This window comes from Pteronotus mesoamericanus, unplaced genomic scaffold, assembly GCF_021234165.1.
Source record: "Pteronotus mesoamericanus isolate MK-2021 breed Mesoamerican mustached bat unplaced genomic scaffold, CSHL_Meso_final contig_24, whole genome shotgun sequence".
Taxonomy (NCBI): Eukaryota; Metazoa; Chordata; class Mammalia; order Chiroptera; family Mormoopidae; genus Pteronotus; species Pteronotus mesoamericanus.
The window spans coordinates 10,653,796-10,679,558 of NW_026555100.1; the positions used below are offsets into that span (position 1 = coordinate 10,653,796).

The 25,763-nt window shown below is 35.4% G+C and overlaps 1 protein-coding gene across 2 annotated transcripts in view; it reads left to right on the forward strand.

Moving 5' to 3' along the window:
- CTNNA3 (catenin alpha 3) overlaps positions 1-25,763 on the forward strand; it is a 1,483,556-nt gene that overhangs the window by 114,961 nt on the left and 1,342,832 nt on the right. For both annotated transcript variants that reach the window (XM_054572720.1, XM_054572719.1), the window contains exon 4: positions 12,422-12,588. In XM_054572720.1, the coding sequence (XP_054428695.1) occupies positions 12,422-12,588 (167 nt within the window). The remainder of the gene's footprint in view (positions 1-12,421; positions 12,589-25,763) is intronic.

Here is a 25,763-nt window from a genome sequence, read left to right on the forward strand (position 1 = left end):
TTCTAACCCCTGGCTTCAAAGAACTTAAGGTAATAGAAGTTAATTTTAGGAAATGAGAATAAGTATAGGAGATGAACAAATTCAAGATGCCACAGTACCTTTAAATATGGAGGTATTAAAAGAGCACATTAATAGAGTAGTGGAATTGTCAGAATGAAGAGACTTAACTGCCAGTTGTTTCAAGAGATGTTGAACTTTGATTTGGACCTATAAAACTTTTGTAGAAAAATGTGTATGTCATCAAAAATCAAATAATTCAGAGGATCTCATGATAAAAAGCAATACTCCCCTTTCCCTTGTTTTGCTAACTTCAGCCCCCCCCCCCCCCCCCCCCCAGAGAAAGACTTCTTTGTTCTCAGCCTGTGCTCAGGAGAAGACCTGTTTGATTTTAGTTCTTGTGGTTACTCTACAACTTTATTACATGCTTGTAAAACTCTTTTCCTTTACTTACAAACTTAAGACATCCATTTACTCCCTTATATCAAATGTGAAAAAATTTTCATTTACCTCTTTACTTCCACCATTTATTTATTCTAGTATTTGATTTTGGTATTTTTAGTTATACAGTTATCCCCCTGTTTTGTATTACATCACCTCTAGTCAGTATCCTGACTCCCTTTGTGCATGCTAAGAATAGCAGCAGCCATTCCATTCTCTCTGTCTTAATTTCTACCTTCCATCTTCTGTTACTTCTAACTTTACTCTTGCACTGTCATGGTTGTTACATTTTAATTCTGATGTTCAACCGTAATGAAGTCATCTGCATTTGTTCATTACCAGCACATGAAAACCGGCACATGTTAATGTTGTTGTGACTCCATGTAATTTTTTTTTGTTATCATGACTCCATGCAAATTTTTTTTTTCACTGCATGATGAAGTTGTATGTTACAATCATACCCCCTTCTCTAAGAGTCCAATGTCACAACATCTGGGCCAATCAAAGGGGAATGATTCCAGCCCTGGCCAGGTAGCTTAGTTGGTTAGAGTGTTATCCCAATACACCAAGGACATGGGTTTGATCTCCAGTCAGAGCATATATAAGAAGCAATCAATGAATGCATACATGGGTGGAACAGCAAACTAACCTTTCTTTCTGTCTCTCAAATCTATATTAATAACAAAAAAGGAGAATGATTCCATGATCAAGGTCAAATGGATTTTCTTTTCCATTGCTTAAAATTACACTACCATTTGGTCTACTTCCTATTTGGACTGTGCATTTCATATGTATATATATAGTTTGTTTTTTCTTCATTTTCTCTGGAGATTCTGAATCTTTTTACTACATTCTAAAGTTTAGTCTCTTTCAATTCTAATAGTTGTTTCATAGAATACTCCCCCCACCTTTTCTTTTTCCACAGAGACATCTCTTCTGAAACTTTGTCTTCCTTCAATGATGTGTCCACTTGATTATTATTCCCTGGCATCTCTGGGTTAGGCACAGCATGCCCTTTATCCCACATATTTCTCTTTTTGGTATTATCCCTCTTTCTTGCCATAATACAGCTGTGAATGTCTTTGTATGTCAGAATAAGGAGGGCTTTACTCTGGAGTCCAGTAACACACTAGATGCTGCAGTTTCTCTCCTGATGATTCCTTCAATTTCTTTGGATAAAAAGTCCCCTTGTTTATAATTTGGGGGCATAACTCTTGATCTGCCTGTTGCTTTGTAAGCAGTAATGGAGAAAGGGGTAGAGGGCACAGCATTCAATTAATCACCCTGGTTTTCAGGCCACTGCTCATTCCTGCCCTGTGTCATATGTCCAAGTATGAGCCTCTTTAGATTCCAATGGACAGAAAGACTCCAGCATCCTCTGCAGAGTCATGGCATATTCTAGACTGTAGCTTTCTCTTCTTTTTACCTGTCAGCACTCTTCCATCAGCTTTCCACCTTCCAGAAGGCTCTCAACTGCTGTTGACTCCCCTTAAAAAATCTTGTTATGGTTTTATTCCTTTTTTGTACTTTTTTATTCCCATCTCAGTCAGGTATGGGGAGAGACCTGGTTAAATGAGTGCTCAGGGCGCCATCTTGAGAGAACTGATGGGACCTCTCAGTTTCAGGGATGGTCTGAGCAAGGTAAATTAATAGGGTTAATGGGGACACGGTAAATAGTTTACCTGGAACAGAGAATGAATTAAATGAAACTAAATAATTTAGAACTTGTTGATTCGAAGTTGAACCCACCTTGAAAAAGATTGCATTTGCTATCTTAGGGATTAAGGAACAACTCTAAATTCTTAAGGTATTGAGTGCTGTTACAAATATAGTTTAGCTGGCTAGGCTTAATTATTAAAAAGCATGAAACAACTAGAGGCCATTTTCTGGACAGGTTTCTATAAAAAATAAACAGTTCTTTTACTTTTGTATGTCTGGTTTAACTTCAGACATTTAACCTGAGAGTCATTTGACCTAAGTAAACAGATAAATAATATAAAGTATCTGGGTATTTAAGTAATCATATAAAACAAACAATGAGAGGAGTCAATACTGTGTGATAGTTAAGATCTACCCCCTACCTCCTCTACTATAATTGTTGTATTAAATCTAACTTTGTTAGTTCCATGAATGGCACATAGTAAGCTCTCAATTATTAGTAATTTTTATAACAATGCTGCCTTATATCCATATACTTTCATGCATTTTAAAACACTTTGACATATATCAATGGCACAATCTTTATAACAATTTCTGTAAGGAGAAAGGATATATATTTATATCTTAATTTTATGAGTGATGGAGTTAGAGAGAGAGAGAGAGAGAGAGATATTTCAAATGTCACGCAATTCTTTAAGTGTTTTAATCAGTATAACAGTTTTGATAGATACTGGGGGTCAGTTCACCTGACCTATTCCAGGTCCTTTCTAGTGTGATCTCCAGTACTGAAGAGACTGGAAAAAGAAAAACTACATTTCCCAGGCTCTCTTGCAGGTGAGAAGGGTAGCCCAGCTCTGCCAGAAGATATATACTAGTGTGAATTGGGGTGATGAAGTAAGCAACATGAAAGTGGCCACACATGGAGAAATAGGCTCCTCTTGCAGTCCAGGGGCAGGAGGAGTTTTGTTCCTTTGGAGCAGTCATGGCAGAGGTTCTCAAGTCTGGTTCTTAGTATCACAGGTGTTGAGTGATGGGTGGTGGCAATAGTGGGGTTTCCACAAAAATACAACTGTGGTGGCATTAAAAATTTTTTTTGGCTGATGTTGTTTCTGCCTGAGTAGCATCCAAACCTGGCTTTTCAAGGCCTCATGGAAACTCTATAAATAATGTAATAACACAGAACAAATTCCTTTCCCTTGACATTAGCTAGAGTGGATTCTGTTATCTACAACTATGCTTTCTGTCTGATACATATGCCAAGAGAAGATTTCTTAAGAGCATATTCATATTAAGCAAGATCATGAAGATTAAGATGTAAAACCAGAACTGATTTTTAATTTATAATGAAAAATGAAGTTATTATACAGAACAATATACACCCATACAACCAATATGTTTTCTCATTATAGACAGATCAATATTGGGAACAAATATAATGACCAGAAGATTGCTTAGTGACCATGGAAATAATATAAAGGAAGCTGGATATCTAATGGTATAAAGTTAAAAATCATTAGGTTAATATATCATTTCTTATAGAGATAATCTTACCAATGGGATTATAATATTTAAAGATTATTATATAGACAGCTCTTACACTGTTGGAAGGTGTTTGAGTAGATATAACCAATTATTGCAACTTTCTTTTGTTCATGGTTAATTCAATTCTTTTTTGATTGACAACGCATTTCTTTGGACATGCAAATACTTTAAATAAACACGTAGTGAACGTTAGCCATTCTCTGCATCCTGGGTCCCATCCTGTTTCTTAAGATGACTGATCATTTGACCCCAGCAATATAGTTCATCACAATCATTTTCTTGGATGTGAGAAGAAAATTCCTTTCTCCTTTGCATATGTTTCTCCTCCAATCCATTATGTATGTAATGACTACAGAGTTTAATGCAGAGGGTAATTTTTTTCCATATTTTTAATTGCCATTACTCAAATACAGCTAATAGAGGGAGAAAGAGAGGGAAACCTCAGTGTATGAGAGAAACATTGATTGGTTGCCTTTTGCACACACTCTGACCGGGGACTGGGCCTGCAACCCAGGAATGTTCCCTGATCAGGAATTGAACTGGTGACCTTTTGCTTAGTGGGATGATGCCCAACCAACTGAGCTACATCCATTAGGGCCAGAGAGTAGGTCTCTTAACATTCAGATTATCGTTATTTGTCCCACACTGATGTGAAACACTTTGGACTAGAGACTCTCTGAAAAAAAAATTCATTGACTTCTTTTGGTATTACACCAGGAGCATTATTTGGAGCTTGCTTAACTTTCTTCAGGAAACCACTTAACTGAAGCATATAGAAAGTTCCCAAGATGCTAAAACTACTAGATATATAAATGTTATAGCCAAAGAATGCTGGGTCAAAGTTTATACTTTTTATGGGATAAACCAAACTTTATACATTTTCTGGGATTTTTCAGGCGCAGTCCATACATTTAGCCTAAGACATGAAAAATAACTAAAGATTTAATGAGAAAGAATTGCATTTTAGAGCCAGTCATGTATATCAAAATAAAGACACTTATTAGTATATGAACTTTATTGTTTTGTTGTAGAGTAATTGATTTAAAAAAATAGATTATAAATGTATATTAGATCATTTATTTCAAATGAAGAATTAGCAAACATTTTCTGTGAAGGGAGAGTAAATATTTTAGGCTCTGTGGGTCATGTGTTGTATGTCTCACCTATTCAACTCTGTTGTTTAGGTGGGAAAGCAGCCAAAGAAATGCATGGTAGTAAAAAATGGCTATGTCCTAAGAAAACTTTATTTATGTACACTGAAATTTGGATTTCATATAATTTTCATGTCATAATATATTTCTTTGATTTTTTCCCCCCCAAGCATTTTAAAATGTAAAAGCCATTTTTAGTTTGTTGGTTGTACATAAACAGGGCAGGCTGGATTTGGCCTGTTTTGTAGTTTGCTGACTCTGTCTTAGATAAAAGAACTAAAATCAAAGAGTTCTCAATTTATTTTACATGTTACTTGTTAAGAATCTTAAGTTTCTCGGACTAAATTTACTTTGGTAGGAAAAGTAAAATGAAAAGATTATTAAAGTTGCTGTTAAAATTGGTTCTCAGTTATTTTATAGCTCAAATCTCTTTTTTTTTATCTACATAGTGAGTTTTATAGGGTTTCAAGGGATTTCTAAGGGATTTCTAAGGGATTTCTTAGGATTTTGCGGCTATGTTGTAAACAAGGTTATCAACATCCTTCCCTGCCCCTTTTTATTGATCTTGATATTACCCTCATGGAGAGAAGTTAGTGGCAGTGTAAATAGTACTACCTTTCTTACTACTTCATTATAATAATTATTTACCATATGCATGGTTATAATAGTGACAATTTCCAATATGCATATGCACACATCTATTCTCTTTTATTTCCAGTGGAAGTAACTTTTCAGTTCTTTGTTTTTGACTAAAAAATGTGCCATCTTTAAATTTATTTATTTTTTAATTCTCACCTGAGGATATGTTTTCATTGATTTAGAAGGAGAGAGAAGGGAAGGAGGGAGAGAGGGAGAGAGAGAGAGAAACATCTATGTGAAAGGGAAACATTGATGTGAGAACCATCGATCAGTTGACTGGGAATCAAACCTGCAACCTTTTGGTATATGGGACAATACTCCAACCAGCTGAGACACCTGTCCAGGGCAAAAAAAAGTACCACCTTTAAACAATGAAAAAATAACTTCTACAAAGGGCCTTGCTAAAACATTTGTATGTTTAAGCTTTAATAATTTAAATTACATTTTTGATAGAAGATTTTTTTATGTGCTCACTGGGTATTTATATTTCTTTGGAGAAATGTCAATTTAGATCCTTTTCCATTTAAACAATTGGGTTATTTGTCTTTTCATTATTGTGTTGTAAGATTTGATAATAAATGTAAAGGTTTATTTATGGGATATCAGTTCTATTGATTACTATATCTTTCTAGAAAGTTTTTAAATTGGGAAGTGTGATTCCTGCAGCTTTGCACTTTTTTTTCAATATTCTTTTGGCTACTTCAAGTCCTTTGCATGTCTATATGAATTTTATATTCAGCTCATCAGTTTCTTCAAAAGAGCCAGCAAGGTTTTGATAGGGATTGTACTTAGACCTTAGATTGGTTTGTAGACAAACTAGGGGAGTATTACCATCTTAACAACATTGTCTTCTCCTCCATGAACATAGGATAACATTCCATTTTTTTTGTGTTTTTTAATCTCCTTCAACATTCAAATTAGTTTTTAAGGAAGTAACAGATCTTTTGATACTTTTATTTGATAAATTTATATATTTAATAAAATTACATAATTATAATTACAATTCACATGAAAAGCTTGGAGAACAAACTAACAGACTCTTGGTATACTTCAATTAGTGGGAGCAGAAAGGCTCCAGGGTAGTTGAGATAATTCTTTGGTATTAAGCAGGAAAGCAGGATCATTAATATTTTGCTGGGGGAGAATAAAAATAGTTGATTAATCTAGAGAGATCGTTGAGAGAAGGTCTCTTCAAAGAGCTTCTATTATATCCCAACTATGATGTTAGGAGATGTTTCCATCAGTTTTATAGGAACTAGCTCTATCAAATTTTATACTTTATAAAAATTTATAATTTCATAGAATTAGCCCTAACAAAATATTCCCTAGCTCATTTTGATTTTTTCAATGGTGAAGGGCTCAGTGGCAGGTTGCCTATGTCCCTCCACTTTGGTTAACTCATTCTGCTGTTTTGTTGTTGCCTTTACCTGTCCACAGCAATTCTCTGAGGTAAGACTGCTGCTGGCCTTGACTGTGGAATTTTGCTCCTTCTGAAAAACATTCTTGCAGGGGCTGGGACAATGCTCAGTCTAGGTTTAATTATTCCTCACTTTTGAGGTAAGACCCTTCTATATACTCTGTCTAATGTCCCATGAGCCATGATGAGAACAAGCCTATATACCCAACCCTGTATGTGTACCAAATACTGTTACCTCATGTCCTTTTGTATAATTCTTTCCCTAACCCTGGGTAGTTTCTTCCCATGTATGTGATGATCAATAGTAAGCTGAATACTCAACAGGGAGCCTCTGCAGATATTCTCAGTTCTCTCTGTGTGGTTTTCTTCTTTCCCATTCTCTGTGTTGTGCACTTTAGCTGCCACAGTCTCTGGGGATTTTCACTGTTGTCTCTTCAGCTCAAAGAGTCTGCCAGGCTTTGTCTTAATTTCTCCTTCCTGTTTGTGGCCTGGAAAGTCTCTGAAGGTAGTGAGCTAGGGCTCTCAAAGGGTTCTTCCCATTTGTTTCTCATTTCTCAGGAATTACTGTTCTTTTTTTTGCATGGTGACCAGTGCCTTCACAACCACTTTAAAAATATATATTTTATCCATTTTTTTTTTGTTATTTCAGGTAGAAAAAAACCTGGTCTTTGTTATTCTGCCTTCACAGGAACAAGTTATAACTTTTAATAAGACTTTGCTGTGAGTTTCAAGATTATGAAGGAAATGAAACACAGACAATAGTTTATAATGCCAACAATATGCAGCTACATTCTGAGTCCATAGGTCCTGTTGATGTCATTAAAGCTCAAAAGCCTGAGTCTACACAGCAGCTGCTAGCTTTTTGGCTCTTCCCTTTACCATGAGAAAGTTTTCCTTCATCATAAAAAATATTTTTGTTCCATGCAGTCAAAGTGTCTCAAACATTTAAAGAAGGGTCTTTCCCTCTTACTTTCCTTGCCTTCCTTCCTTCCTTCCTTCCTTCCTTCCTTCCTTCCTTCCTTCCTTCCTTCCTTCCTTCCTTCCTTCCTTCCTTCCTTCCTTCCCTTCCTCCTTCCGTCTAGGACCTAATTGACATCAACCTCCCCTCTACCCTGCAAAAAATAATTGATTGGCTCCAAAGTTAAATTCAAGCTCCTACTTCTTAGGAGCTTTCAAATTCAAAATGGCTGTTTCCCAATTAAATTAAAAGCAAACCCCTAGTGCCCAGTCTTAGCCTAGGAACCCATGTTATTATATATAGAACCAATTAATATGCATTGGTGCATATTACTTGTGTATGGTATATTAAAACAAACAAAAGAGTGGCTAGAAGCATATACTAGAAATCTTAATTGAATCAGAAATATAATGTTAATTATAAAAGTGGGAGGAAATTTGACTTTTAGTTCTCACTCCTTTTCATTTTGATTGTGCCCCTTTCTCCTCTGGATATTTTGCTTATACAGTGGTTTTTTTTTTTTTTTTGATTTTCCAGTTTATAATCAACATAATTGCTTTTAAAAAGTGGAGCTATAGTTATAAATGCAACAAGGAACTTTCTATTTAGAAGAACCATGTAGATATCTTTTATAAAGCAAAGAATATGTTATAATGTGTCTACTTGGCCCCAAATTTTTCTTTTCTTTTTTTTACTTCTAGAGTTTATTCATATGATCATATAAAGTTTTTATATATCAAATTTTTTTATATTCAGAAGTTTTCATGTATTACCCATATCTGTATGAGATGTACCTATATAAATCTTTGTAGAATATATATCTTAGTACTTTATTCAAGAAGGCATTTCATAACTGATTTTTTTGAAGACTAAAAAGAGCATATTTGATAGGAAAGGAATAGACTGAATCCAGTAGAAAGAAACTTCCTGAACCTCATTCTTGTATTTTCAAGGAATTCAGTAAATTGCTTTTATATATGGAGTGGGATTTCTTGACGGTAAATGTAGTTTACTAGTATATATTTTAAAAGTGGAATTTCCTATTCATTAAACTTCAAAGTAATAGCATTATAAGATGGGAATGATATTTCAAAAGAATATACTCTCTATGTGTAGAAATTGTAAGACATGGATGATAATATTCTAGATAGAAAGGAAATTTGTTGTACTGTTTTTTCCTTAGTGAGTTAGGAAAATAGCTATTTTCTCCTGACACAAGTTAATTTGACAGTGACCTGACTAAATTTATAAGCCAGCTATTTTTGTCAATAACTGGAACATGTTGCTCTTACCTAGAACAGTCTTTTCTATGTGTCCTCTGATACCTCAGGCAGTGGTAAGCCCTTCTCTGTGCCTCTTAGTACTTTGTACGGGAGCCCAGCTTAGACTGTGTCACAGCATTTGTTTATTCTCCTTTGTAAACTTCTTGGGCTAAGAAATTGCTTCATATTGACCTGTATATCCTGGATGCCTAAGATGGAGCTGTGTTGTAGGGAACAAAAAATGATTGTTAAAGGAAAGTTGGATAATGTTCATTCACATATTTATTCAGCAGCACACATTCAACATACTATACAGGGTCTGGCAGAAGTAACGCCTACTTGAGTGTGGTTGGTAGGGTAATAATATGGGTGTAATAATTTACAGTTTTAATTTGAAAATTTCACCTAAAATGTCATATGGTGTGCTTGAGTGTGATATTTTATGTTACAGAATTACATGCTTATGATTGTGTAATAAAAGATTTGTAATAAAAAAGAGGTGTTATTTGTGCTAGACCCTGTATATAGGCAATAGAGTAGGTACTATTTTAGACTCTGGGAATCCTGTGGTAACCAGGACTAATGCAGCATTTACTGTCATTAGTCTTATCATTCAGAAGGAAAAAGTTTTGATACAAGTCATTACAATTAATGATAATGAGGCTTATGATAAGAAGCATAGACTCCTCCCAAAAGACCTGCCTTAGTAATGGGGATCTAAGGCTTCCCAGGAGAAGTGATGTTTATATTGGGACCAGAAGTATGAGCCCAAATCATCTGAGAAGGGTTGGGAGCATTGCTGGGGAGAGGGGGACAGTGAGTCCAGTAATAAAAAGTTTATGTACTGAATCTTTATTATTGTATTTCAGGAGCGACTTTTTTCTCCTAACAGTGCTACCTGGTTGGCCCTTCATATTACTTAATAGAGTCAAAGACTGTAATTGTTGTTCAATGTTTAAATAATCTTTTTCTGAGTATGGCTCTTCACTAGTTGTTCAACCTCTCAGCTTTTTAGTCAAGAGCACATAATTCTTTTTTGATGTATATTTACTTTTAGTATATGAAGTCAAAGACAGTATTCTACAAAGGCTATCATAACCTTTCAATTCAGAATCGTGTCAAGAAAAGATAATCTTTTTGTGGGGATTCATCTGTTCTCTAAATTTTGGAGGTTACTGTAATTTTTCAGTCTCCTAGCTGAAGTTCTGACTTCTGTTATCAAGGAAAACACATAAAAATCACCATTTACTTTTCTTAAAAGTTTGCCATCTCTTCTAATAGTTATTGAGTGCTTTCCATGTTCACATGTGTGCTAAATATATGTTATGTACTAAATTTCATTTAAACATCCCAGAAACACTGTGAGATAAGTAATATTTTATTTCTTTCCTATAGGTAAGGACAATAAAAGTAATTAATGTCCAAGTCTCAAAACTAGAAGTAGTGGATTAGAATTTGATCTCAGAAGTTTCTGACTTAAAAGTCTGAGCTCCTAACCTGATGTTGTTTAAGAGAGCTAAATGTGATATATTAACATGCTGAGATAATCTCAGACCCTCTTTACAGGTTTTCTCTATTATAAGGCACTCTATTCTTTGTTATATTTAATAAAAATAATTTATTACATTTTTTTAATGCTGAAGTTCATGAATAAATGAAAACTAAAATATTCATGGAGTATAGTGGATAAGATAGGTCCTTTCATATGTTGTTGGTGAGATGGCTGTATTTTGGAGAATTTTTTGGCCATATATATATATATATATATATATATATATATATATATAAATTCATTTGCCTCTTGACTCAGCAATTCTACTTTTATGAATTTATCGTACAGCTAAATTTGTTCATGCATGCAAAAATATGTGTCATAGGTGTTCTTTGTAGTATTGCTTACACAGAAAAAAGCTGGAAATGATTTGTGTGTTCAATAAGGGTAGGGGCCTGGTAAAATAAGTATATCAATTAAATATAACTTTAATTAAGGATTAAACATAATGACAATACAAGCTAATTAGATCTTCACTAAGTTCCAAGCACTGCTCTTACTTAATGCTCATAAAAATTGAGGTATTATTATTATTAGATCCATTTACAGAGGCTAAGTGACTTGTCCAAGACACGAGGACTGAGACAGTGGAACAGAATGGCTTCAGAGCCCACACTTTTGGTTACTGTGCTATAGAACTTCCTGGTCATCTCTATCCTAATATGAAAAGAAAATAATTTGAAGTGAGAAGAGCATATTGTAGAAAGATTTTATAGTATGATACCATTTATGAACAGGATCTATGTCTATATCTTCTATATGGTCCATTAATAACAGAATATATATTTTCTTATGACATAAAATCTCTCTAAAATATATTCACATATTCATGTATATGAATATGTGAATATATTAATAAAATACACATGTAAATATACATATATGCACATAGATGCACACAAAAACATTCACGGAAAAATTTTTGGATGAATATGTAAGAACTTAATGGGTATTTGGGGGGAATAGTATGGAGACTTAAAAAACATTCGCTCTATATTCTTCAGTGTGAAGAATAATTTAAAACCAATAAGCACACATTGCTTTCATAATACAAATAAGTTTAAATTGAAAAATTTAACAGTGGATGTAGTAATTTGTTAACAATTATGCTACTGGAGGGGGTAAAGAGGGACTTTTTATTTCCATTCTTATACTCTTCTGAATTTTGAACTTTTAAAAAACAAATGAGTACACATTACTTTTTTATAATAAGAGGTATTTTAACAGAAAAACCTTTGTAATAGTTGACAGATTTCTAATAGTTATGTACTATGAAATATTATTTTTTGTACTAAGGTCAGGATACAGTTTACTTACTGCATTGACAGTTTAGGATAAACCAGCCTATGTTAAACTTTTGTCAGAGAGCTGCTGTCTTACTATCTTAAAGGCTAGCTCCTTTCTAACATCCATTGGGTTGGGAAGTAATTCAATGAAGATTTACCTTATTCTTATACCCAAGATTTGTATCCAGTTGAAGTCTTAGTAACGAAACCTTTCACAGAAATGAGATTCAGTAAATGCAGATGTTGACAGCAATTTTACTAGACGTTGCTAGTGAACTGAGCACAATTTTCTTGCAGGAAAATAGTATCATGCTTCTTAAATGACGGAGTCTTTATGAAAAACAAATGCCAATTTGAAACTGCATTGTTTATTAAGAGACAGCATTCTAGTGTCAAATGACAGTATTTTAATATTATGCTTAGTCATGGAATGTACTTGGAATTAGGTTAGGTGATAAATGCTGAAACATGCTTAGCTGAAAATAAAGTATGACTTATTTGGGGTTGTGTTTTTCAGGTGAAGCTCTGAAAGTGTCAGCTGAGAGATTCGCAGATGACCCTTGTTATCTCCCCAAAAGGGAAGCTGTGGTTCAAGCTGCCCGTGCCTTGCTGGCTGCAGTTACCAGACTCCTCATCCTGGCAGACATGATTGATGTCATGTGTCTGTTGCAGCACGTGTCAGCTGTAAGTAAAAGATGGCTAAGTTTACCTTGGCCTTGTTCTCACTTCTAATTCCATCCTCTGAACCTGGCATCAATCTTACTGCATTCTGGCCTCACCCTTGTTTCTTAATGTCACCCTCTAGAAGCTGACTGGATTAGGTTGTGAAACTAGTGCATACACTTCAACAGAAAAAAGACAGAAGTTACAAGTATTATTAAAGCCAGTGGAGACTGAGCCACAGAAGATGCTTACATGTAAGGAAATGGCTAGGAGAAAGTTCTAGGCTTTTGGCCACTTAAATTATTATGTCCTATATAAAAAAATGTATGATAACATAATTATATAGGTAAAATAAATAATATACATGTAAATTTAAATAATTTGAGAAAGAGGAACTTTAAAACTCAAGACACTTGGAAATTTATCTTAGTTTGTAAGTGAATATTACTTTGCCAGCTCCTCCTGATCTGAGATAAATGGTGCATGTTTATAGGTAGTCTGGGATATCTGTAGTAATCCATTATGAAAATGTGTAAATGGATTTAATATTAGTAAAGAATATATTTTAACTAGATGACTAGAAAGGCAGCAGACATCTGCTTGCTTTATTTTGCTAGACAAATCCACTAACAAAGGTTTAGTAGAAAGAGAATTTTACTAAAGTCTTTTTAAACTTTCTTAATTTAGTTTGACCAAGTCATTCATTAATAGCATCCAAATGAAAAGGTTGCAAAGAACCCCTTGGAATCTCTGCCAGATCTGCTTTGAATAGGACCTTTTCTCTTCTGTGTATAAATACATCTGCATTGTCATGAATGTGCTTGGTGACTGTAATAGCACTACTCTGTTAAACAAATGATGGCTCTGTCTGACCTTTTTTGTCAAAATCATTTTCTCTGTTAAGCTAAATCTTTCTTTCCATCTTTATCTTATTTGCCAATGCTTATTTTAACCTTAACTAGAATGAGCACCCTTTTATACTTTCATATTCCTTTCTTTTGATTGTTTTATTACTGCAAAAAAGCAATTTGGTACTTTGTTTTGTTGTTTATGTAGCGCTTCAGGAAAGGGATTAGTTTTTCCTTATCACCAGGAGCTGCCTACCAGTGGATTTGTAGGTGGGATAAGTGAGCAATGTTTCTTGTTACTTGGTTATTGGTTTATTTAATATCTTAAAAAAATCCCTCAACATTTCTGAGAGTCATTTTTTTCATATGTGAATATAGACACTAATAAATGCTGTAACCAAAAAATATGAAAGAATAAGTGCCAGGTAATTTCTAGTTTCAGTGGTGCAACATTTTTAATATTTTATCCTCTCGATTTGTTGAGATATAGCAGAATGAAGAACTTTTGTCAGGTAAAAATTGCCACCTAGAATCAATTAGGAGATAACTAAATATAAGACGACTCCTGCACCTTCATTACTATTTTATTTGAATGCCACTAACAGCTAGGCACAGTGCTAGGCAATTCGTACACATCATGTCATTTAAATGAATCAGGAAGTAATGGTAAACCAAAGAGACACAAAGTACTCTTCTTTTTGGAATAAAATTATAGTTAATATTTATTGAGTTTATAATAATTTGCCAAATACTGTGCTAGATTATCTCCTTTCATTCAATCTTCATAACAACCCTATGATTATGATTTTTATTTAAAAATTTATTTTTCAATTACAGTTGACATACAATATTATATTAGTTTCAGGTATACAACATAATGATTTTGGGTTGTTGTGTTTTTATTTTTACATGTTTCAAGGTATCTTTTAATTACTCCTTTGATCTCATTATAAAACATTCATTGTTTAGAAGCATGTTGTTTAGCCCCATGTGTGTTTTTAAGTTTTCCTCTTGTAATTGATTTCTAGTCCACACCATTGTGTTTGGAGAAGATGCTTGATATAATTCCAATCTTCTTAAATTTACTGAGACTTATTTTGTGGCCTAACTGTGGTCTATCCTAGAAAGTGTTTCATGTGCTCTTGAAAAGAACGTATATTCTCCTGTTATTGGGTGAAATGTCCTGAAAATATTAATTAAGTTCATTTGGTCTGTGTCATTTATAGCTGCTGTTTACTTGTTGATTTTATGTGCAGATGATCTATCCATTAATGTCAATGGGGTGTTAAAATCCCCTACCACAATTCTATCAATATTCACTTTATATACTTAGGTGCCACCATGTTGGACGTATAGATGTTTATAAGAGTTATGTCTTCTTGCCCTGGCTGGTATTGCTCAGTTGGGTGTCATCCCACAGACCAAAAGGGCATAGGTTCAATTCCCAGTCAGGGCACACACTTACTTTGTGGGTTTAGTTCCCAGTTGGGGCATGTATGAAAGGCAACCAATCAATGTTTCTCTTTCCCATCAGTCTTTCTCTCTCTGCCTTTCTCCCTCCCTTCCTCTCTTTCTAGTCCCTCTCCCCCTTCCTCTCTCTAAAAGCAATGAAATATGGGCATCTAATATTTGACAAAGGGGGCAGAAGCATAAAATGGAGCAATAATAGCCTCTTCAACAAATGGTGTTGGGAGAGCTGGACGGCTACATGCAAAAAATTGAACTTGGATCATCCGCTGACACCATACACAAAAATAAACTCAAGATGGATAAAAGACTTAAATATAAGTTGCAACACCATCAAAGTCCTAGAGGAGAACATTGGCAGGAAACTCTCAGATATCCCACGCAGCAATTTTTTCACCGATATGTCTCCTAAAGCAAGGGACATAAAGGAAAGAAAAACAAGTGGGACCTCATCAAAATAAGAAGCTTCTGCACGGCTAAAGAAAACATCAGCAAAATGAAAAGGGAGCCAACCGTATGGGAAAATATATTTGCTAATGATACATCAGATAGAGGTTTGATCTCTAAGATATACAAAGAACTCACACGACTCCACTCCAAGAAGACAAACGATCCAATGAAAAAATGGGCAAAGGACCTGGGCAGATGCTTTTCCAAGGGGGAGATACAAAGGGCCCAGAGGCATTTGAAAGGATGCTCAGCATCACTAGCCATCAGAGAAATGCAGATCAAAACCACCATGAGGTACCACCTCACACCGGTCAGAATGGCCATCATAAACAGATCCACAAACAACAGGTGCTGGCGAGGCTATGGAGAAAAGGGAACCCTAGTCCACTGTTGGTGGGAATGCAGACTGGTGCAGCCACTATGGAAAGCAGTGTGGAATTTCCTCAAAAAACTGGAAATGGAACTGCCTTTCGATCCAGTGATTCCCCTGCTGGGACTCTACCCTAAGAATCCCAAAATGCCAATACAAAAGAACCTATGCACCCCAATGTTCATAGCAGCACAATTTATAATAGCCAAGTGTTGGAAGCAACCTAAATGCCCATCAGTAGATGATTGGATCAAACAATAATGGTACATATACACAATGGAATACTACGCAGCAGAAAGAAAAAAAGAACTACTAAATTTCGCAACGGCATGGATGGAACTGGAGAGCATCATGCTAAGCGAAAGAAGCCAGGGTGCGAAAGACAAATACCATATGATCTCACCTATAAGTGGAACCTAACCAACAATACCAAGATGCAAGGAAAATAAGACCAGCAACACTGAAAGGAAAAGAAATCAACAGAGACAAGAGAGAAGGAGAGAGAGGGGGCGGGGAAAAGGAAGGGAAGGAGAAAGTCAAGGACCATATAGCAAGGACTCATGGACAAAACCAAAGAGGAAGAGCTGAGGGAGGGAAGGAGGGAGATGGCAAGGGAAAGTGGTGGGGGGTAGGCAGAGACAAATGTATTTGAAAAAATAAATTAAAAGAAAGAATAAAAGCAATGAAAAAAATGGTAAGGATAAAATCACAAAAACAAGAGTTATATCCTTTTGTAGGATTGATGCTTTTATCATTATGAAATTCCCTTCTTCATTTCAGTTACAGCCCTTGTTTTTAAGTCTATTTTGTCTGATATAAATACTGCTATTCCAGCTTCTTTTTTTTTTTATTTCCATTGCAAGAAATGTATTTTTCTGTTCCTTTACTTTCAGTCTCTTTGTGTCTTCCACTTTGAAGTGTGTCTCTTATGGGAAGAATACGCACAGGTCTTGTGTTTCTTTTAATTGATGTAGTCACACTCTGTCTTTTGATTGGAGCACTTAGTCCATTTACATTAAAAGTAATTATTAATAGATATGTTGATGTCATATGCTGATGACTTTCTATAGTGCTGTGGATCCCTTTCTCTGTATTTCTTTTATATCTCCTGTAAATTTTTGGTTTGAGGTCACCATATGCTTCCTATATACCATGTTATGTTTATGGCAGTCTATTTTAAATTTGAACACATTCTAAAATCACTAGATTTTTTAATATTCTCCCCCTCTACATTTGGTCATGATTTTTTACTTCTTGTATGTATGTGTCTGTGTGTATTCCTTAATTTATTGTAATAATCACACATGTTCGCTATACTTTTTTCTTTTACCTTTGTACTAGCTTTACAGTTGGTTGGTCCACTGATTTACTAAGTGCTTGCTTTTTGTCAGTGAGAATTTTTTCTTTCTTGTATTTTCTTATTCATATTTTTTATTTTTTCTGTTTAAAGAAGTTTCTTTGACATGTTTTTGTAATCCCAGTTCAGTGGTAATAAACTCCTTTCATTTTTTCTTATCTGGGAAGCTCTTTACCTCATTTTTTATTCTAAGTGATAGCCTTGCTGGGTAGAGTAATCTTTGTTGCAGGCCCTTAGTTCTCATCACTTTGAATATTTTGTGCCATTTCCTTCTGGCTTGCAAAGTTTTTGTTGAAAAATTAGCTGACAGTCTTACGCGAACTCCTCAGTACACAACTAACTGCTTTTCTCATGCCACTTTTAAGATTCTCTGTTTGTTTTTAGCCTTTAGAATTTTAATTACGATTTGTCGTTGTACAGGACTCTGTGTTCATCTTGTTTGGGACTCCTTGTGCTTTCTTGACTTGTATGTCTATATATTTCTCCAAGTTAGGGAAATTTTTAGTCATTAATTCTTCAAATAAATTTTCAATCTCTTGCTCTCTTTTCCTTCTGGTACTCCTTTGATGTGAGTGTTGTTATGCTTGATGTTGTTCCAGAGGTCCCTTACACTAACTATCCTCATTTCTTCTTTTTTCTTTCTGTTGTTCCATTTGGGTGTTTTCTGCTACTTTGTTTTCCAGATCATTGATCTGATCATCTGCTTCATCTAACCTGCTGTTTATTCCCTCTAAAGTATTCTTCATTTCAGTTATTATATTCTTCATTTCTGACTGGCTCTTTTTTATGGTCTCTATCTTTTTCTTGAAGTTATCACTGAGTACATCTATTATTCCCCTAAGCTCATTGAGCATCCTTATAACCAGTGTTTTGAACTCTGTAGTGAGTTAATTGCTTATCTCCATTTTAATTAGTTCTTTTTCTGGCATTTTGTCCTGTTCCCTCATTTTGAACATGTTTCATTGTCTCCTCATTTTGGCTGACTCCCTGTGTTGGGTTCCATGTATAAGGTAGGTCTACTATGTCTCCCACTCTTGGCAGGGTGGCCTAATGTATTAGGTATTTAGTGAGGCCCAGTGGTACAGTCTCTCTGGTCACCTGAGTTGGGTGCTCTGTAGGTTTCCTTTGTGTAGGTTGTGTGTGCTCTCCTGTTATAGTTGAGCCTTGATTGCTTTCGGCACCTTAGTGGGTGGGTTTGACCTTCAGGATGACTGACTATGAGGGATGGCTGTGACTACAGCAGATGAGCTGTTGTGTGTTGGTAGCTAACTCCACTGAGTGGAAATTGCTTTAGTGGAGCGCTGGTGCTAGCCAAGTCTGTCCTTTGGGCATGTCATTTGTGGGGATGATTGGGTGTGCTCAACCAGCCACTGCATGTGTTCTGTGGTCTCTTAGGAGGGGCTCCAGAGCAGGCCAATGTCAACTACCATTTGTGCCTGGTTTGGGGCTGCCTGGTGGAAGCTACAAAGTGAATGCAATTCCTTGCCACTTGTGCTGGGCTTGGAAGTACTTGGGAGAGGCTGTGCTTGAACTGAGGCCAGTTGTCACTAGCATCAGGCTTGGGACTCCTGTGGGCACCATGATGTGAAGTGAGGCCAGCCAACACTTGTGCCTGTGCTGGGCTCAGGGCCACTTAGGTGCCGTGCTATTCCAGCCCACACTAGCTGCCACTTATGCCAGGCTTTGGGCTACCTGATAGGGGTTACAATGCAGGCTGAGACTGGTTGTCACTTGTGTCAGGCTTGGAGCCACTTAGCAAGAGGTTCAGAGCACATTGAAGCTAACTGCTGCTTGTTTGGGGTTTATGAACCTTTGAGAAAGATTAGAAAAATTCACAGTGTGACCTGAGGCAGGCTACTTGTGTAACAAATCCACTAGAAATTGCTCAGGCTGGGCATGTGAGTTGGGTGGGGTATGGTCTCAGGAATCACCAGGTCAGGGTGAACAGTGTTAGCCAGATTAATGGAGAGCTCAAATTTGGTGCCTGCTTGCAACTGCTGGCTGGGAGGGGCAAGTAATCAGCATAGGGGAAGCATGGCTGCCGTGCCCTCTGCCCCTCCAACCCTCAGCCTGAAGCTAGTGCATTCATTTCCTTCCCCTCCCTGGCACTTTTCAAACTGCTGCCTCTGCACTGTAGCCCCGGGGTGAGCGAAGTTGTGAGTGAGCGAGTCCATGTGCAGGCCTTCCAGAGGAGCCCCTGGGTCTCCAGAAGGCTTCTCTCTCTCATTTGGGTGCTGTCCCTGCTGGTGTTTATAGCCAGGTGTTATGGGGACAACTCTTTCCAGAACTGGTGCCAGGACTAGGGAGCCAGGTATTGGTCTCTTGGATCCTTTGCTGCTGATGGGGGACTTCTGCAGCCAAGGTACCCCTCTCAGTTTTAAATTGCCATACAGTGGGAGTGGGGACTTGCCTGTTCTAAGTCTGCATTCCTCCTGCCAGTGTCATTGTAGATTCTTCTTTATATCCTTAGTTACAAGACTTTTCTGTTCAGCTAGTGTTCAGGTGGTTCTCAATGGTGGTGGTTCTATAATTTAGTTGAAATTTTGATGTCGTCATGGGAGGAGGTGAGCACAATGTTGGCTTACTCTGTCATTTTGACTGAAAGTCACTATTATCCTGTTTTATGGATGAAAAAACTGAGGCATATTGAATTTAAGGAACTTGCTCAAGGCAATAGGAAAAAAACTTTGGAATTTAGTAATCCAAGGATTAGAACAGCTTTAATATAAATACCTTTTAGAAGTGCTTAGACAAATCCATGGGCCTGTAACAGATTGTAAAGGAATTTAGGTGTGTCAGGAGGAGGCCACTTCTTAACTCTAACCACACACTTTCACATTTGTTGCTGCATTGTCAGAGACTGAACTTGTACTAGCTCATTTAAGCCACTTACAAGTATTTATAGAACAACATTGTACCTCATTATGAAAAAGGGAAGACCTTGTATGGTAAAATGTTATGAAAAATTTCTATGTTAATTGTATTACCAACTCAATTCTTTTGAAGTTTCACATAAAATGAAGACAAACTGATTTTTTTGAAATCATCAAGATTAGAATTATTTAGTGCAACATTTTCCCCAAAGTACTCTGTAGAACTTGTCTTACAAATATGTGACCGAAAAATTTTTTTTTGGTCAGTATTGCACAGAGAAATTCCCTTTGTATGTTTCCAATGCACATTAGCATGCTAAAGTCAGTAAGAGATATCAAACGAAAGGAACTCGTTTAACTTTGCTTAACCCAGAGTTTACCAAATTTCTTAATCCTAGAACTCTGCTGTAATATATTCATCTTGATACTTTCTCAGGCTATACTTTGGGAAATAGTAGTTTAAAATATTTCTAATAATATTTATGGTTATATTAAATTTCTACTTGTAATAAAAATAATAGTGCAGAAATCTCAATGCTTTATAGTCTAATATCCTACTGAAGTAGATAGACTGTCTCCTACAATATGCAGTACACAAAATCATCTAACAGTATAGCTGATCACTAACAGTGATAGCAATCTCAGTTCTGTGAGACAATGAACCTGATTTTTGAGAATTCTAATTGTTGGAGAAATTTTTCTCAAGTGGAGTTTAAATATGCCTCTTGGCTATTCCCATTCCTACTTCTAGCTATGCTTTCTGGAGCAACACAGAATCAAGGCAATAAGAAAAGCCATTTCCAAATAACTGATGATTATTCTTAGGACTTACCAATGGCTTCCGTTATCAAGGCTGAAAAATTTCTCGATCTTTTAATGTTCCTTGTGTAACAGTTTCAGACTACTCTGAACACTGGGGAATGTCCATATCTTGTATGATTTTCAGTTTTCTGCTAAAATTTTAAATCTTGATTTTTATGTATGATTTTTATGTACTTGAACAAGATAAGCAGAACTGTTTTATGGTTAAAGTTTGAAAACTTCAGCGTATGGACTCCCAAGGTGCCTGCTTGTGTTAGTTACCATTATGGTGGGTTTTGCTCATGGCGTCTTGTTTTTGTGTGCTCAACATTATCTCTTCTGGAGCTCGTCTCAGGAAATTCCTCACTGTTTTATTAGGCCTTTGATGTTTAAGGATGAAGTATTTTACATTTCATCAAATCGTATTAGATTTAATCAGGAGAAGGATTGAACTGAATTACTTATTTGCCAATACAAGAAAGAAGAAGTCATCAAAATCATCTCTGTACATTTTTTCTATGCATAGTCTAGACAATAGATAGCTTCCATAAATTATTGCTATAAAAATTATTGAAATAAAAATAATTTCTGATGTGAACATTGCATTGTATACTTAGACAATTATCTCCCTGACTTAATGTCTGACATTGTCTTACCTATTATGATAGCCTTCTTATGCTGTTGGTTCATACTGATTTTGTGAGCAATTAAAACCTCCAAGTTTCTGAACTCAAACTACGCTTAATTCAGGTCTTTCTCATGTGATATTAGTTATCTTTCTATATGTAGAGGTAGATATTTATTGAATTTTATTTATTGAATTGGATCTTGTTAATTCTTGGTTTTTGTTACAGTCCATCCAGATCTTTTTGTCTTTTGATTTTGTCTTCTAACCTGGTGTCATTTTCAGGTTTCATTAACACAATTATTCATGAAAAATTGTCTAATGACATGGAAAACTGTGCTGTATCTTCCTTTCAGAAGACATCAATCAAATATTAACACATATTGAGTGAAGTTGTTAAAGTGAGTTTCAAACTCACTTCACTGGGCTACTGTATAAACCATGTGTGTTTATTTAATCCTCAGACACTTTCTAAAAGGCCTTCCTGAAATCAAGATGTATTATCTGTGGCATTGAAGTTTCATCAGTGTAATAACTCCAGTTGTAAAAAGAATGAACTTAGTTTGACATGACTTAACTCTTAATAATCTCCTAAGAGCTCTAAGTGACTATTGCTTGCTTGCTTTTTTCTTTTTTTGACCTTCATTTTTCAATTACTCACAATCTACTTACTTATGGTTGTAAACCACCTTTCTGCTGGGATCTCCTTGCCCTTAAGATCTATGTATAATTGGCTTGAACTCTCATTCTATGTCCTGTCAAGTATGCTGTTCTCCCAAATATTTTGTAAATTTTCTGGGGCTCATACTCTCAGGGTCACCCCTGGCTCTAGGTTTTTGCTTTCACTGAATTGCTTTAGCTTTGAATGGTATTACTAATCCTACTCTACAAAATGTTAATTCATACTTGGAAGTTGATCTTTTCCCCTTTGATTTTCTCTCTCTCTCTCTCTCTCTCTCTCTCTCTCTCACACACACACACACACACACACACACACGCACGCACATACACATGCACACACTGACTCCAATACTTCTAGACAAGCCATGTTTATGTACATGGCAAACCTTATGCAAACTTGGGAAGGTGGAAAGGAAGGAATTCTCTTGTGTAACAATGTATTCTAAGTTGGTTCACATTTGTATATTAGAAATTTCCAAAAATTTATCTACTTTTTTTCACTGTTGTTCCACTTTTTTCTCCCTACCTATTCTCCTTTACTGTCTCTCATGCCCCTAAATTTCTGTTATTTAAATGCACTAAGGGTTTCCATCTCTCCTCCATCAACTGGGTTTCTGATAATTTGTACCCACAGATATCACTATCTACCATAAATTACTTCTTAAAGTATTTCCTCAATATAGACAGTTCCTTCCCCAAGAATAATTCTGTAGCCCATCCTCTCTCCCTCCTTCTCACTTGCATATGCGCGCGCACACACACCCTACTATATAATAATCTATTAGAGATATACTCTAGGGGGAGGGCATCAACTTTAAAGATATAGAGTTCTTTTTCTGGGCATATATTCTTCTTTCAAAAATGACTGTCTTTTTTTTCTCACCCTTGTTTTAAATAAATAGACAAACAATCTTATCTTAGTATTTCAGGCAACCTTCTGCTCATTTTGGGCTTTCCCCCCAACACTCTTACACAAGTTCCTGCTACATTTTTGCACTTATTATTTATTGCACAGTAGCAAAGAATTTCTCTGCTTTCACAATATTTTCTTTAGAGGACTTACTCTTTTCTTCCTTACTATACTGTTTTCCTAGTGATATAATTTTGAATTCCCCTAATTGAGGTATATGCATATTTTCTCTTAAATGTCAGGTAAATGAGATGTTACTCTCATTTGATTAACAGTCTTTGCCTAAGCATTTTATGATTACCTTATATTTTATTATTTTTATTAAATTATCCTCTTTCACCTGAGACTTCCCCCAGGGATGCAATTATGATCAACCATTTATAAGGACATAGACTGAGATCACCAACTAGTGCAAACATGATTCATTGAGCTACTCTCAATAGGGTAAGTACTGCCAACCAACACAGAATTAATATGTACTTAAATATATCAAGGATTCTTGACATGGCAGTTTTAAAGATATCTAGTTCCTTAAGGAAATGCATATTCTCTTCTGGGGAGAATAGATTCAAATCAAAGGTAAAAGAGGATAGAGAAAAAATGGTGATATTTCAATATTTAATAAATTTAAGGAAGGAAAGGCAATTTGGCTTTATTACCATTATTGCTCATTATTTTCTATGGAATTTAAATTAAAAATTTTCTTTTTTTGATATTGTTGAAGTTTGTACATTTCATTGCTATTTATACTTCTCTAGAGTCCATATTATATTTTACCTGGATTTTATAATGGTCAACTTTATTTGAGAGAAAATTAGTGAAGATGTCTCTTGCTTTCTTTAGGGGTCAAGACAATGTGGAGAGAAAAACCTATCTTTGGGTGACAGGGAAACCTTACCTGAACCCTGGTTCTGTTGTTGATTAGCTGGATGATTTTGGGAAAGTTAAAAATCTGTGGGCCTTGTTTTTTTTTCTTCTGAGCTATAGGGATAATAACACTCACTCTGAATACTTTGAAAAGATCTTGTGAAGATTAAATAATATATAAATTACCTGGTAAGAACTCTGTCCTACCTTTCTCCATGGTAGTACCTTGCTTCTACTTTTTGACTTTTGGAGTGCAAATTTTCCTTATTCTTAAAAAGTGGAGGGAAATAAATTTCATTCCTGAATTGAATGAACTTTCCCAACATTTTAAATGTATCATAACTAGTTTTATTTTTTAAAAATGGGAATGTTGTTTTCTTTGGATTAGGAAATAGACCAAAGTCATTACAGAAATGGGTCCAGTATTTACTAACTTCTTATGTCAAATATGACTACATATTTGACATTTGCCACACATGCTGCTGTAAAGCATTTGTATACTTAAAAATGATTCTGAATATGAAGAATATTCATGATGTTGACAGAAAGTAACATAGTACCATATTCATTAAGAGTTACCATATTGGTAACTTTTTGAGGCCATTTTCTATTGTTAATAGGAAGGTATGCACCAGCAAAAACACTTTTTAAAGTTTTTTAAAAATTAAAAATATTAGCAGTTTATAAGGGGAGAAATTAATATATAATTAAGAACTTTAGAAGCCAAATATATTCTGCATGAGATCCTAGGAAAAACACACAGAGAGATATTAAGGTTTAAAGAAAAAAGCAAGTCACGAGAATGGTATTTAAGATGGAATAGGAGAAACTAGAAAATAGAGGTAAATAGGGCACAAATCACTGGTTTTGTGCTAAATTTCATACTGAAACTTTAGGGACAAAGAGAATTTAGGTCATGTAGTAATTTTAACTTCTGAAAAGAACCAGCATCATTCTAGGTAGCCCCAATTTGATTAATTAATTAATCAACTCAGCAAATACTTATTTTCTGGGTTCTTACTGTGTACCAGTCACTGTTCTATGTGCCAGGGATTTATATTTAGAAAAAAAACAACAACATGGTCCTGCTCTCCTGGATTTTATAGAGTAGATAAGAAATAAATTAACAACATAAGTTACTATTTTAGAGGTTGGTGTAAGGTGTTAAAGAGGCATGATGACAGCTGTACAAAGCGGGAGTGTTCTGAGTGAACAGTGCATGGCTGAGTTTGGAGAAAGAACAATCAAGGAAGGTAGTGGAGGAAGAGAGCATTTTAAATTGAGGGAATGTATATTCTTGAAGACCAGTAATACTTATAAATGGCCGAGATGAAGGGTGATTGTATGGGAGAAATAAGAGTTGAAGCTGAAGACCTACTTGAGAAAGGCCCATGTGCTAAGTTAAAAAGTTTGAATTATAGTCTGAAAGCTGAGGGGGAACCATTAAAGAATTTTAAGCAGGAAAATTATGTAAGAAAATATATGAGAAAATTTATATTTTAGGACCAAGTATTCCATCAAGAGTTGGCAAGGAGGCCAGATTGGGGGTAGAGAGGCTAGTGATGAGGCTGATTCATTCATCTGGTTTTGAAATGATGGGATGGGGTGAGGAATGAACATGAGAGATGGAGGAAAAGTCTATTTGGAAAGGGATTGGATTCTGTTCAGAGGGAAAGGGAAGTATCAAGCAACCTTCTAGGAATTTGGTTGGGCATTGAGGACATTGGTTTTCTGCATATAGAGAAGAAGCAATTTATGGATTGTATATATATTGAATTTGAGGTTTCTTCATATAGAGAAGAAGCAATTTATGGGTTTTATATATATTGAATTTGAGGCACATATGATACTAAATATAAAAGATATTTTTGCAGCTCAGTTTCTAAATAAAACAAGAGGATTTGGAAAGCCTGAAAAAGTAATCATTAGGAGAAGCAATATATTTGT